This window comes from Perca flavescens, chromosome 5 (genome assembly GCF_004354835.1).
Source record: "Perca flavescens isolate YP-PL-M2 chromosome 5, PFLA_1.0, whole genome shotgun sequence".
Taxonomy (NCBI): Eukaryota; Metazoa; Chordata; class Actinopteri; order Perciformes; family Percidae; genus Perca; species Perca flavescens.
In genome coordinates, this window is record NC_041335.1 from 11,777,902 (window position 1) to 11,790,443 (window position 12,542).

The 12,542-nt window shown below is 40.9% G+C and overlaps 1 protein-coding gene across 1 annotated transcript in view; it reads left to right on the forward strand.

Moving 5' to 3' along the window:
- The window catches only part of slc15a4 (solute carrier family 15 member 4), a 28,402-nt gene extending 22,555 nt beyond the window's left edge, over positions 1-5,847 (forward strand). The window contains exon 9 of the mRNA XM_028578182.1: positions 4,329-5,847. Within this exon, the coding sequence (XP_028433983.1) occupies positions 4,329-4,480 (152 nt within the window). The 3' untranslated portion in view covers positions 4,481-5,847. The remainder of the gene's footprint in view (positions 1-4,328) is intronic.
- Positions 5,848-12,542: the final 6,695 nt, after the last annotated feature.

Below are 12,542 nucleotides of genomic sequence, written 5' to 3' on the forward strand. Positions count from 1 at the left end.
AACAGTTGTACTCTTTGCCTTTAAAAGTAAGCAGAAGATAATGTTACTCAGGAAATTTACCATGAAGATCAATTTTCTACAACGCTAGAATATGATGCGATCTCTCTCTCTCTCTCTCTCTCTCTCTCTCTCTCTCTCTCTCATGGGCTAAAATATAAATTTCCTAAGTCATATTAACTTCCACTGCTCGCTTTTAATGCAAAGTGTACAACTGTTCATTTTTGCCAATGACAGTGACTCATTGAATGGTTTCAGTTAAGAGCAGTAGTTCATAAATGTATATTTTTTAGACTAGCATTCAGTCGGTCCGCTATTATCTGCCGCGTTTTTTTTTTTTTTTTATAGAGGACGAGTTTCCTTCTTTACATATTATATGCATTGCTCCCACATATATATGGACATAGAAAATATGACACTGAAGAAATTGGACTCTAAAATCTAGAAACTATAAAGATAATGAAGTGATAAATTCCATGCACACTGTAAACATGAATGGAACAGAGTATATTCATCAGTTACTTCCCCCCAGCCAAATATAAGGTCAAAACCCATTGGGTTGTCTACTCCCTGTTGTTACATGCGTGTACAGTAGCCTACAAGTTGTAAGTTTATTTGATTAGGACAATGCACATTAATCAACATTTCTGTAAATGTGCCAGTGTTAGCCAGTCAGCTAATTTTCAACTGTAGTAGTCCAACACTAGATAGTTACTGGTCCAGTGAACTAAGTCTATCATTTGGGAGGATTGTACAATTAGGATATGTTCTTAAAATTGTACAATCCTCCCAAATTATAGTCCCAGTTTACTGGACAACACAAATTGTGTGCTAAGAATGCCAAATACATTGCACATGGAAGCGGAACAAACATGATCCTTTATTGTTAAAGAATTAAAAATAAATGTATCAACTAAAATAATTCAAGGTGCATTGGTCCACTATAGAAATGTACAGCATTGTATGTATTGCCCTTAGTAACAGACTTCATTTAAAACACATTTGAAATGTTATCAGCCTTTTCTAGTTATCTCAATAACTGCCATAATATATTCATCAAACTTCTAACAACATTATGAACAACACTCTTCATTCAGCAATATTAATATATATTAACTGAACAGCAATATGCACCTGTTGTATTTTAATGCAGGCTGACAACAATAGGGTAAAACCACTGCTGAGTGAACAGAAAAGGCTCCAGGATTAAATAAATCCTGGCTGTTAGCCTGGTCAGGAGCAGGCTAGCTGCACAGGATAAATCTCCATGGTGATTTATGTGCCTCCCCTTTCGTGAAACCGAGTCAAGGCTAAATTCATTGAGGATAACGGGGAAATCCCGGCTTAATCCCTTATCTTGGTTTTGTGAAACAGGCCCCAGATTCCGAAAATGAATCCAGTGTGGCAGGGTTTATGATGTAAAGTGAGGGAGCAAAAGCAGTATCGGCTCCAAATATCGGCTCAAGACAATCTGCAGTTCGTATCGGTCATCGGCTAAGGCTGATGGAAAAAAAAAAAATCTGCATCGGCACTAAAAAATCCATATCGGTCAATCCCTAGTCCGAAGGCACTAGGACAGATATGCTGATGAATCTACAGCCTCCAAAAAGAGAAGTGCCATTACGCACAACCGTTCACCGTGTTAACTTCCAAATGACACCAGGCTGCTACATCCTGTAATAACCCCATACACCTCTACACTCATCATACAGGACGCTTATAACTCCACATTCCGCTGTTTATGTGGGATCAGAGCTCACTAATCCTGTGCAGGATAGACTACTTTCCATCTCGTTAATAAAATTTAAAAGAAATCTGCATGTCATGTTTTATTCTTGAAATGCATTACGAAGCAAATGCGTCACGGTGTAACCATTTGCGAACATGAAATACAGTGACTGAAATGGTGACTGGATTGATGTGATCATATAAGTTGCTTCATCATCTTATATGACAAATGATATGAGCTTTTTAATTATTAATTTCTATCATCGTTGTACTAATTTCACTGTTCACAAAAAAAATCCCACACTACTGACTGCAGATATTTGGGGCATGTGTGTTCACGTCGCGCCGCTCTGCACCATACAGACAACATGATTTCCTGAAAAAGAGTCTTTCCATTAGTTGAGCTATTGATGTCATACTTCGCTCTGATTGGAACAGCTGTGTCAGAGCGATAAGACCAGTGATGTGACTGGCTGAGAGTGTACTTATTAATCATCACACTCTAAACTATATTTAACTTCAGCCAGCACTTTGCGCTGCTGCACATACGTGAACTAAAATAGCATCACGTCTTTGGGTTCATTTACAACATCATTCAGCTGCTCAAAGCCTGGTTTTGTTAGTGTAAAGGGTGACGACCTCAAGTGTACTGTATATTTGAACTTTTACACTTTCTCTCTGAAAGTAATAAGTAAAGAAACTGCGGAAAAAAAAAAAGGTTTCAAAGTATCTAGATTCTGCTGTGCTTGTATACCTGCATAACATTGAACACTTTCCAAAATTATTAAATGAAATAGCCAAAAATGTGAAATAAATCCTGCTAGTCTGAGCGCCACCTGTCATGGGGCAAGGTATAATTAACACACACACACACACACGCAGGAAAAACTCTTCCTCACACACTATGTGAATAGGCAGAACTTAAGTTGAGAATTGCTCCCATGTATAATTAAAATCAAGCCTACTTCTCTTTCCCTGGCTCTTTATTGGGTGTGACAGCTCCACATGAAGAAGCTGATGGGAGCTTTTTGAGACAGACGGCAGATTGCTCCAGGGTTTCACATGTACTCATTTGACGATAATCTAGGGTGTAAGCTATAGGTATCTGTCCACTGGTGTAACTTTGCCTTACATGGAGCCTGTTAATTAAAAAAAACATGTTCTTGAATATGCTGTAGCAGGGGGAAAAAACAGAATTCCTCCTTTGCTCAGTATAAGGCAAGCTTTAACACCCCAAAATGTCTCCTCGTCCAGCAAAGTAGTAAACAGCCTCCTCTCACGCTGTTGGCTACAAAGTCAATTGGTCTGGCCTGACGTGGTCAAGAGGACAAAAGCTGCTGTAATGACAATCCAATTGTCTCCATACTTGAACCCTAGCAAGGCGAAAACAGGATTTGTGTAGAGCTTTGACTCTTGAGCTTTGTTGCTGAATGAGGACGGTTTAAAAGCTGCTGGCTTTTCTTTTTTTGGCTTTTCTGACACTTTTTAGGCACCGACCCAATTGCCTCTAGAGTATCTAGTATTCTATACCCAATTTCAATACCTAAGGAGTACATCTCAACAGCCTCGGTGAGCCAATAAGCACGCAGCATGCTTCAAACCAAGATCTAATTATGTTTGCGATTGGCTGTCTAACGTTACACGTCGTAGAGACACGCAGGAAACCCTCGTTACACAGAGACGGGCTCACGTAGTAAGAGCTGAAAAATGGATAGATTTGTGCCGGAATGTGTAATGTTGTAATTTCTTTTTGTTTTATAAAATTGTCATCGGTAAAAGTATCGTTTAGGAACCGCTATCAGTATTGGTATCTGTACCGGTATCGGAAATGTTTGAACGATACCCAGCCCTACTGCTGGCTGAAGTCTCTTGGCCCAGTAGGAAAAGAAATGGGTATCTTGAAACTTATTGTGTGTTCTCAGTTCTTTCTTTCAGTCTCTTTGTCTTCCCCTCCCTCATAATACAGCAAATCTCAGCGGAGGCATCAGTTTATTTTTTCCCTCCCTTTTATTGCATCCCGTTCCCACGAGGAAACAAACCATCCTTTAATACCGATGAAAGACTCCCTGGCTCGAATCACAGCAGAGGGCCCATATAGCACTGTTATTTCTGATGCTTCAGTCCCACATCATCAAAACCGCCTCTCTGTATCGGTGCAGAAGGGGTCAACCGTCTTCACTTTCAGAAGGTTTCACTGTGGTGAGATGAGAAGCAACGAGCCCCATCCACTGAATCCTAATGTCCCGACAGCATCGCGTTTCCCTGCCATGCTCACTTCAAGCCTGCCTTTTATGTCTAGCAAAAACAACGCAACCTGCCGCACTTGCGAGCTTGTGGCCGTTTACCTTTTGCCTTTGGTATTATTTTGACACGTTTCAGTACTTTGTGATTTTTAAAAATAAATAAATAAAAAAAAAAGAACCCTCCTGTGCTGTCGCCCTTTGAATATGCTGTGACTGACTCTTTTGTTCTCCAAATTACCATATTTGTCATTTTTTGCCGTGCAGCTCGCAATTTTGAGTCTCGTGTCTGGGCCGTGTGGAGTCTCCGCTAAGGTGGTACATGTTCCATTATAATAATGTCCTTGTTTCCTCTCGTTCCAGGTAATATCAACGACTGCTCCCTGCACTACTACTTCTTCCTCCTGGCAGGGATCCAGGGCGTAACCTTGCTGGTCTTCCTTATTGTCTCTTTCAAGTATGAAAGGCAGAAGGGCAGAACAGGAAGCCAACGGCAGAGACACACCTCCTCCTGACCTACACATGTTCCCATACCCCTCCTCACCACACCTGCCTTCTCCAGTCATATCGCTCAGTGCCCAAAGACCCGGTTGAATAGCTTCTTAATTAAATCCTACAGAAGTTTGGTTTACCTCCTTTCAGTCACAAATGATCTTCACTATATATATTTCGTATTTATGTTTATTTTAGCTTTTTAGCTAAATATCTGACTCTTATTTTTTTTTTTTTGTACAATAATAATGGTTTTAGGTCACTGGATGAATGCACAGGTACCACTGAAAATATAGAGATTGATGCAGGAGCCATGTATGGATCATTTCTGCTGCACTCCCTTACTCCCGCGTGTTTACTCTTGTCGCTTTTCTTTGATCATTTGCACTTGACTTGAGGAATGGTGCCATAAAACAAACAAACAATGATATCCAGGTTTTCTAATTTCTAATCATAAAGAACGCTCAGTTGTTTTTATAGTTAGATTTTTACTGCTATGTCTTATTTTTGGATTTAGTCTTTACTGACACTGGTGTGATACATCAATATTTAAATGATCTGGACTAACATCCACAGTCTGACATCTGTGCGTTAAATGTACTTGGCATTATTTGTTGATTACGTTTACAACTGCGGGGCTTATGGAGAGTTTGAAATACCTATGCAGTAACAATGGGGATCACATTGAATGGGAAATTAGTTTGAACTGAGAGGGTAATTTTACGTTGTTTGCGGATTCCCATAAATCATTGCTACTAATGACGGACTAGGGCTTTTGTTTGAGGAGATTCCAAATGATGCACTTACAGTTGACTAATTTATTATTCAAATCTAATATTGAGAGAAAAAAAATCTCCAACATTTGTTTACGCTGCCTGGGATTACATACTATAAATCCATCCTATAAATGCGCTATACATCCTTATACGGAACCATACATGACTAATGATAACTCCTTGTGTTAAAAAAATACTGCGGGACTCCTATGAAGCTTCACAGCAGTTTTTCATTTCTGGTCAAGCTGCAAAAACCACATATACGCATGACAAACAACTAATTATAAACTAACATTTAGCTTAAAAGTCAACGTTGACTGTAGCTCTTAAAATAATAACTGCATTACTGTAATGCAGGGATCGCGATGAAAAGAGGTGTGGACTTCAAATCTGCATCTTTCTATTTAAACTTTCATAGCGAAGCAAAGCACAACTTGTCGTGCTGTCGTGGGTTTGCAGCTTTGGCAGGACATGTTGAAAAAGAAGCTTCTGTTTTGTTGTTGTATTTATCAGACTGACGCATTTGTTTTAGCTTTATACCGTTAAAGGTCCCATGGCATGAAAATTTAACTTTATGAGGTTTTTTAACATGAATATGAGTTCCCCAAGCCTGCCTATGGTCCCCCAGTGGCTAGAAATGGTGATAGGTGTAAACCGAGCCCTGGGTATCCTGCTCTGCCTTTGAAAAAATGAAAGCTCAGATGGGCCGATCTGGAATCTTCTCCTTATGAGGTCATAAGGGGAAAGGTTACCTCCCCTTTCTCTGCTTTGCCTACCCAGAGAATTTGGCCCGTCAATGAGAGAGAGACATCATGGCTTTCAAACGAGCGAAGCATGGCAGTTGGTCAAGGCCAAACCCTCATCTTCCACTTTGCCCCCCCTCTCTCCTCCTCAATAGCATTTAAAGCTACAGACACAGAAATGGCACATCCTAAGGAAAGCTCATTGTGGGACTGGCTCTAGTGGCTGTAATTCTGCACCAAGGCTGAGTTTCGGGAAAGAGACTTCAGATACAGTATTAGGGGACTACTAAGGCCTATATAAAAGCATCCAAAAAGCAGCATGTCATAGGACCTTTAAGAAAAATGCATGTGTGCGTGTTCCTTCAATTCTAAGAATAGGTATAGCACAAGGTACTCTCAGGACTCGAGGAATATTGTCCACTCTCCAGGAAATGTGAAACTGCCTTTGGGAGCTCAGAACAGTGTTTACCCCGTGGTGTAAATAAAGTTACATTTGTAACGGCACATAAAAAGTATGACTCCTGTTGAGTGATTTTACTTTGTGTTTAATTGGTCGGATAAATGCTGTTCCTTGTTTTATTGCATATTTTATGTTTACTTGCTTTGTCTTATTAGTCATCTGCAGATTTATTATGTTTATTTTTGAATTATCTTCTGTTTTCATAATGCTACAGAACTGGAATATTGTTTTGTGTTTATATTTGTTGCCATTAAAGTATATTACATTGGGAATTGGCGTCATTTTAAGGCACGACTTGCAAAGCTAGTTCAGACATCTGTCACATCACTTTATGTCTATCATTTTCTTTTTACTACTTGTGCAGTCAGACTTTATTTATAATGACTGAAAGTATTCTAAAAAATCTATACGTTTACTCCTGTGTTCACAAAGATATTACTGATATGCAAACGAGACTAATATTTTAAGCATCGGAAAACAATAGTTTAGAATGACCACGTTTTAAATACAGGCGGCAGGATGGCCCTGTTGTTTAACTGTAAATTACGGATTGTGACTTTAAAGCCTGCCAGAATGCTTTCGTGATTAGAGCTGCGGTTTGTTGCTCCTAAGGGAAACCCAAAGTAGATTGTGTAAATGATTTAAATTCGAAAAAGCACACCCTGTGGCAGGCTGTTTGGAAAAAGGTTGCAAACGCTGAGCTTCATTTTGCGTTCCCATTGAGGAAGGCAGTGTATTTCTTAGTTTCGTATTGAAATCAACATGTCATCACAGATCATTTTTTTGCAATGCTAAGCCCTCGCAGTCATGAGGCTCACAAAGGGGCCGTTTCTTGTTTGATTTGGTCAGAGAGCCCACATAGCCGTGACTGAGCAGACAGCTTAATGTTCAAAACCAACGCAATGCCTCGGGGTCATATATTAGTGTGGTGCCTTGTTTCTCGTGTTGAGAGGAATTTCTGACACATGGAGGTGGTTATGGAGGCAGAATTGCAAGGCAATAACACTGAGATAGATAGTTTTGGTACTGACCTCCCAATATTTGAAGTTTATTTTTTGGCCAGGATTTAAGCAAACAACAGTGAACAGCGGAGGGAGCACCTCCAGCACATTTATAACTGCTTTACCTGTTTTTGTATTTGTGTGCATGTTCGAGAAGCCAATGTAATGCTTTGCCTCTGAAGTTTATAGAGTTCTAAATGTATTTTTAAACCATCTTAGTAGCATGGGTTAGGGTTTATGGCAACGTCGGTCTGTAGGTCAAATCTTTTTTAGTGTCACAAAGCTGCAGCATGGCCTATGACTCTTCATCTTATTTGTTAATCCCTACCAATTACATGCCTTCCACTACTCTGTAAGATTAAAAAAATATATATCTACATAAAATCTGAAAGGCCGCCCACATAGTGTAACAATACATTAAGATGGATTAAGTAAAGGTTACAGATTTCTTTCTTCAGCTATCTTTAGTTCTAGGTAGAAGTGTATCAACATGATGTGAAGTAAAAAACAAGTTTTATAAGAAGGAATTAAGAAAAAATGAAGTTGGTGTGTATCTCCATGTCCATTATGTTTATTGCTTAATATAAGACGTCATCTACTCTAAATGACTCCTTGGGGGCATGTGTCAGTCTAAAACAATCTACAAAATGCTAAGCTGCTTTTAATTATTATACTGACTCTTACCTGTGTAATGAGCGACCGGCAGATGCTCCAGAAGATGTTCCTCCAGTAATTGGAGGATTAGGAGGTATCATCACATGTTAATTAAGATAAGCTAATTCAGACACAATGTTTAAGAAAACGGCCAAGCAGACAAATTGACTATCTCTAAAATACTAATCATCCGCATTTACACAGACCTAATTATCTTTCCCGAGCTGTCTTTTTTGGTCGGCATCCTGGAGCTCTTTCTGTGCGATATTCCAAAAAGGAAAGTGTTGGACAAGAGACAAGTTGTTGAACTCAGGGTCGACCTCGCTATATGAATTCATGCTGAAAATATAAGCAATGGAAAAGAAAAAAAATATGTAGAGCCTCTCACAATCTACTTTTCCAGAAAGTGTGCTAGTCTTGTCATTTGAAAGACTGTTTTCTGTGGGACTGAGCACGGCGGCGGGTTAAGGATGTTCATTCAGATGGATGAGCTGTGAAATAAGCAACCGTAAAATATGTTTAACAGCGTACATCCATCTGGATTTACGGCATCAACCTTGGTTATTATGTGCAGGCCCTGTGGTTTAGAGTGTCTTAGTTGTACAGAATGGGGCTTGACTCCCGTGTAACGGTACAGGTATCAAGATAAATTTTTCTCAGCCTCAATCTCACTGAGGAATACCATCCGTGCTAGCCGTATCTTGGTTTCCCTCTGACCTTTATTGTTTCCCGTTAGGCAGTAGAACGCCCCGGCCTGTCTCGAGGCGCCGGCTGATATGTCGCTCTCTGTGCACGGTGCTCGGCTGGCCCACCTGGGCCGATAGATCTAAATGACATGGTTGGGTACTCACATCAGGCCACTGAAGGGCTTCACCTGCTACTGTTGTTGTTTATTGCCTTTGGGATTTTGAGTCATTTTTGTAGTGCACATGGTTATACTGTTATGTGTGAGTTTGTATTCATATCACATTGTATGAATCAGAACATGATTGTCCACAGATTTTGTTGGGATGCACCGCCATTCGGGGGACCAACAGACTGCTCTCCACAAACAATTTATTTGAGGGACTTGGATTAGGGTTAAAGCTTCAGTGCGTAACTTTTTTATAATAACGAACATCCGTTACATTCAAGCCCTTGCCAAAATGAGTTGCTACAAAGATAATTAACACCATCAGCTCCACAAAACTCTCTCTGTATTTTTCAGCATGGCTATGTTCAGAAGATTGTGGCGTCAGGTGACTTTCCCGCACAGAAACTCGAGTGAAGATAATGACCTCTTCTGAAGAGTCCATCATGTTCTATTTAATCCTCTGTGTCCCCCTTGGCTACGTAGCAACTGCGGAGGAGGTGTTGGGGTGAAGCGCAGTCACCGAAGGCTTGTATCATGTGGACGCGCTGACAGTTTTGTTGTCGTTACTTAGAATTCCTCATGGGGGGGGGGCGACAGAAACTACTATAGATATACACTATAGCTTTAAAGGATGGCTGGTGGTATTCTATATTTGTCTTACTGCTAACAAATCTGAAACCAAGAAAACCAACAATGAATTGATGTATTGACTTTTAATTTAGAAATACCCCCCCCCACGTCTGTTTCCTGCAGCGCATTCACACGACATCAGTGATGTCAAAATGTTTGTTCACGGGCTGCCTGGGTAGCTCACCTGGTAGAGCGTGCGCCCCATGTACAGAGGCTCAGTCCTCGTGGCAGCAGGTTCAATTCTGATCAGCGGCCCTTTGCCACATGTCGTTCCCCCTCTCTCTCCCCTTTATCTGAGCTGTCCTATCAAATAAAGGCCTAAGATGCCAAAAGAAAAAAAACATTTGTTCATAATTGGCAACGCAGCCAAAGCAATCCCATATCACAGAGATGCCAATTCGTGCAGGACTAATATTATGACACAACCTGTTTGGTGCAGTTGGTAGGTAATTTGCGGTGGAATCTTTTACTTTTTTACAAATTACGGACATAACAGGTTCGCATGGGATTAAGATCACAGGCAATTTCCGCATTTACAGTATTACAAATTACTAGAGGTCCCCAAATAATACTAGTGCAGTGTGAATAGGGCTAAAGTCTGATATGGCTTATTCCTCTCTGCCATAGTGTCTGTATTAATGCACAGCTAAATATAATCCCCAACAAATGCTCATTTTTGCTAAAAAAAAAAAAAAAAAACCACAGTGACCTGCTGTTTTCAGACATTACTTGAATTAAAGTATACATTTTTTTTTTTTTATAGATTTTGTTTATTAACATCTTCTGCTGCCGCTGAGTATGGAAGTCATAAAGTAGCCTATTGAGCGATGGACATTGTAGGTTTGTATATTTTGTGGGATTTGTTGACAATAAGAAAACTATAGATTAATGCCATCCTAGTCCTGTAAAGTTATAATTATCTCCAGGTCCAGGCTGAGGTAAGGGGCTGTAGGCTCAATGTTGTCAATAAAGAGCTCTTACAAGGCTAGTGAGACCCAGTGTGTGTGTGTGTGTGTGTGTGTATGTTCTCTGGTATTTGTCTTCCCACTGTGGTGCACTGGTCAGGTGGGAGATTGTGTTTACAAGACACAGATCTAGCACCAGGGTGTTGTTTATGAGCGCTGTTGTCTTTGGTTCCCTGCGGCTCCATCTGTAAAAATCGGTCAGACGGGAATGTCAAACTGACCTTGTCAGCTGCTCCTTCGTTCCTCTGCGACAGCGCGTTTGTGCACGTTTACTTTTCTGTAAAACTACTGCAAACTGATTTCCAAACAAATTCAAAGGAAGCAACATAAATCAAGCAGCGAATAATCATTTGGAAATTGCAAACACAGACCCCACACATTAGGACCACAGGGAGCACAGCCAACCATTAGTGTGGGTATGTTGGTCTCACATCATCAATTTAATTAAAAATCCATTTAAGATGGAGGCCTGGGGAAGGCTTTTTCCCTTTCCTTTCAGGGAAGTCAAGACGTCAAGGCCAACGGAAAGGAGTCTTGAGTTACCGTGCTCTATGAATGGACGTGAATACAATCACTAAATCTCCTGCACCACATCCCAGCAGGTGTGAACACTTGTCCGAAACCAGAGCCCAAGGGGGTAGAGACAGTGGGGCTTTAATGGGCTGCGCTGTTTCTGCTCCTACCTACAAAGGCTGAAGCCACTGACGACGGTCACGGGAAGAGAGTCGCAGTGGTGTTTTAATTACACAGCGCCCTCCATCAATCACACCCCTTGTTGCTAACAGTTAAATCCATCCCAGACCTGCGCTGGCTCTCCTCGCCCTTCACAGTCCACAGGCTGAGCACAGCAGCCGAGCTCCCAGCACACAGCACACGCCGCACATGGACCCCGCTTCAATCCCCTGCAGCCACCGATGGAGCCACGGAGACAAATCACACAGGAGAGACAGCAGATCGCACCGCAGACAAAGAAACAAAGACGACAACAAATCAGGGTCGAACAGAAACAGAGACCAAAGAGTGAGGAGGAAGAGTTTTTCCTGTGTGTGTGTGTGTGTGTGTGTGTGTGTGTGTGTGTGTGTGTGTGTGTGTGTGTAAGCCATTTACTAATATAAATAAATAAAAAAATTAACAAGTAGAATGGCTAAACTGAGGTATTTTTATTCACTTACACCTACCAGCGCCTGTAAAACTCACTGATTAACATGTTATATGTTGAGATTCCAGGAGGTAACCACGCCAACCAGGAATTAGTCCAACACCTAATCCCCTTGTAAAAACCTTTTTACGCTTTGGCTTTTGTACAGTTCAAATAAACAAGATATAAAGTATTAATTGGTACATTTTTAGAGACACTGAGAGGCAGATTTTTTTATTTATTTTTTTTACCTTCTGCAGCACCGCAGAAGTAAAAAAGAGAATCAGTTAAAAGCTACTTGAACTAATTAAATAAAAGTAGAAAGGCCACTAAACTTTTATACAGGCGTCTGGAGGGGCTCCATTCAGTGCTGACTGTTGACATAACCGAGCCAAACTAAGGGGCCGTCCACACGGAAACGTTTTTTTGTGCTAACGCACATGTTTTGCATCGCTTGGGCCGACCATCCAGACAAATCCTGCAAACGCACTGCCTGAAAACGCACTTTTTTTGAAACCAGGTCTCAGGGTGAAAAAATCCGAAAACGGCTCTCGTTTGGCTTCGTATGGATGGTAAATACGGATCCGTATCGATGATGTCATCGCCACACCCCTCGCACACAACTGCGGTGAAGCTAAGCGAGCATGTGCCATCTCCATGGTCAAACCAGCTCACTTCATCTAAATACCTGTGTTTCTGCTCCCTGACCCTTCCCTGTGGATTCTACACAATCCAAACCAATCCAATTTTATTTATAGAGCGCATTTCACAGATAAAAACCAACAAAGCGCTTTACAAGGTACATACAAACATACATTGGGTAAAGAAAATACAGCATGACATGAGGAGAGACGAGGAGAAAAAG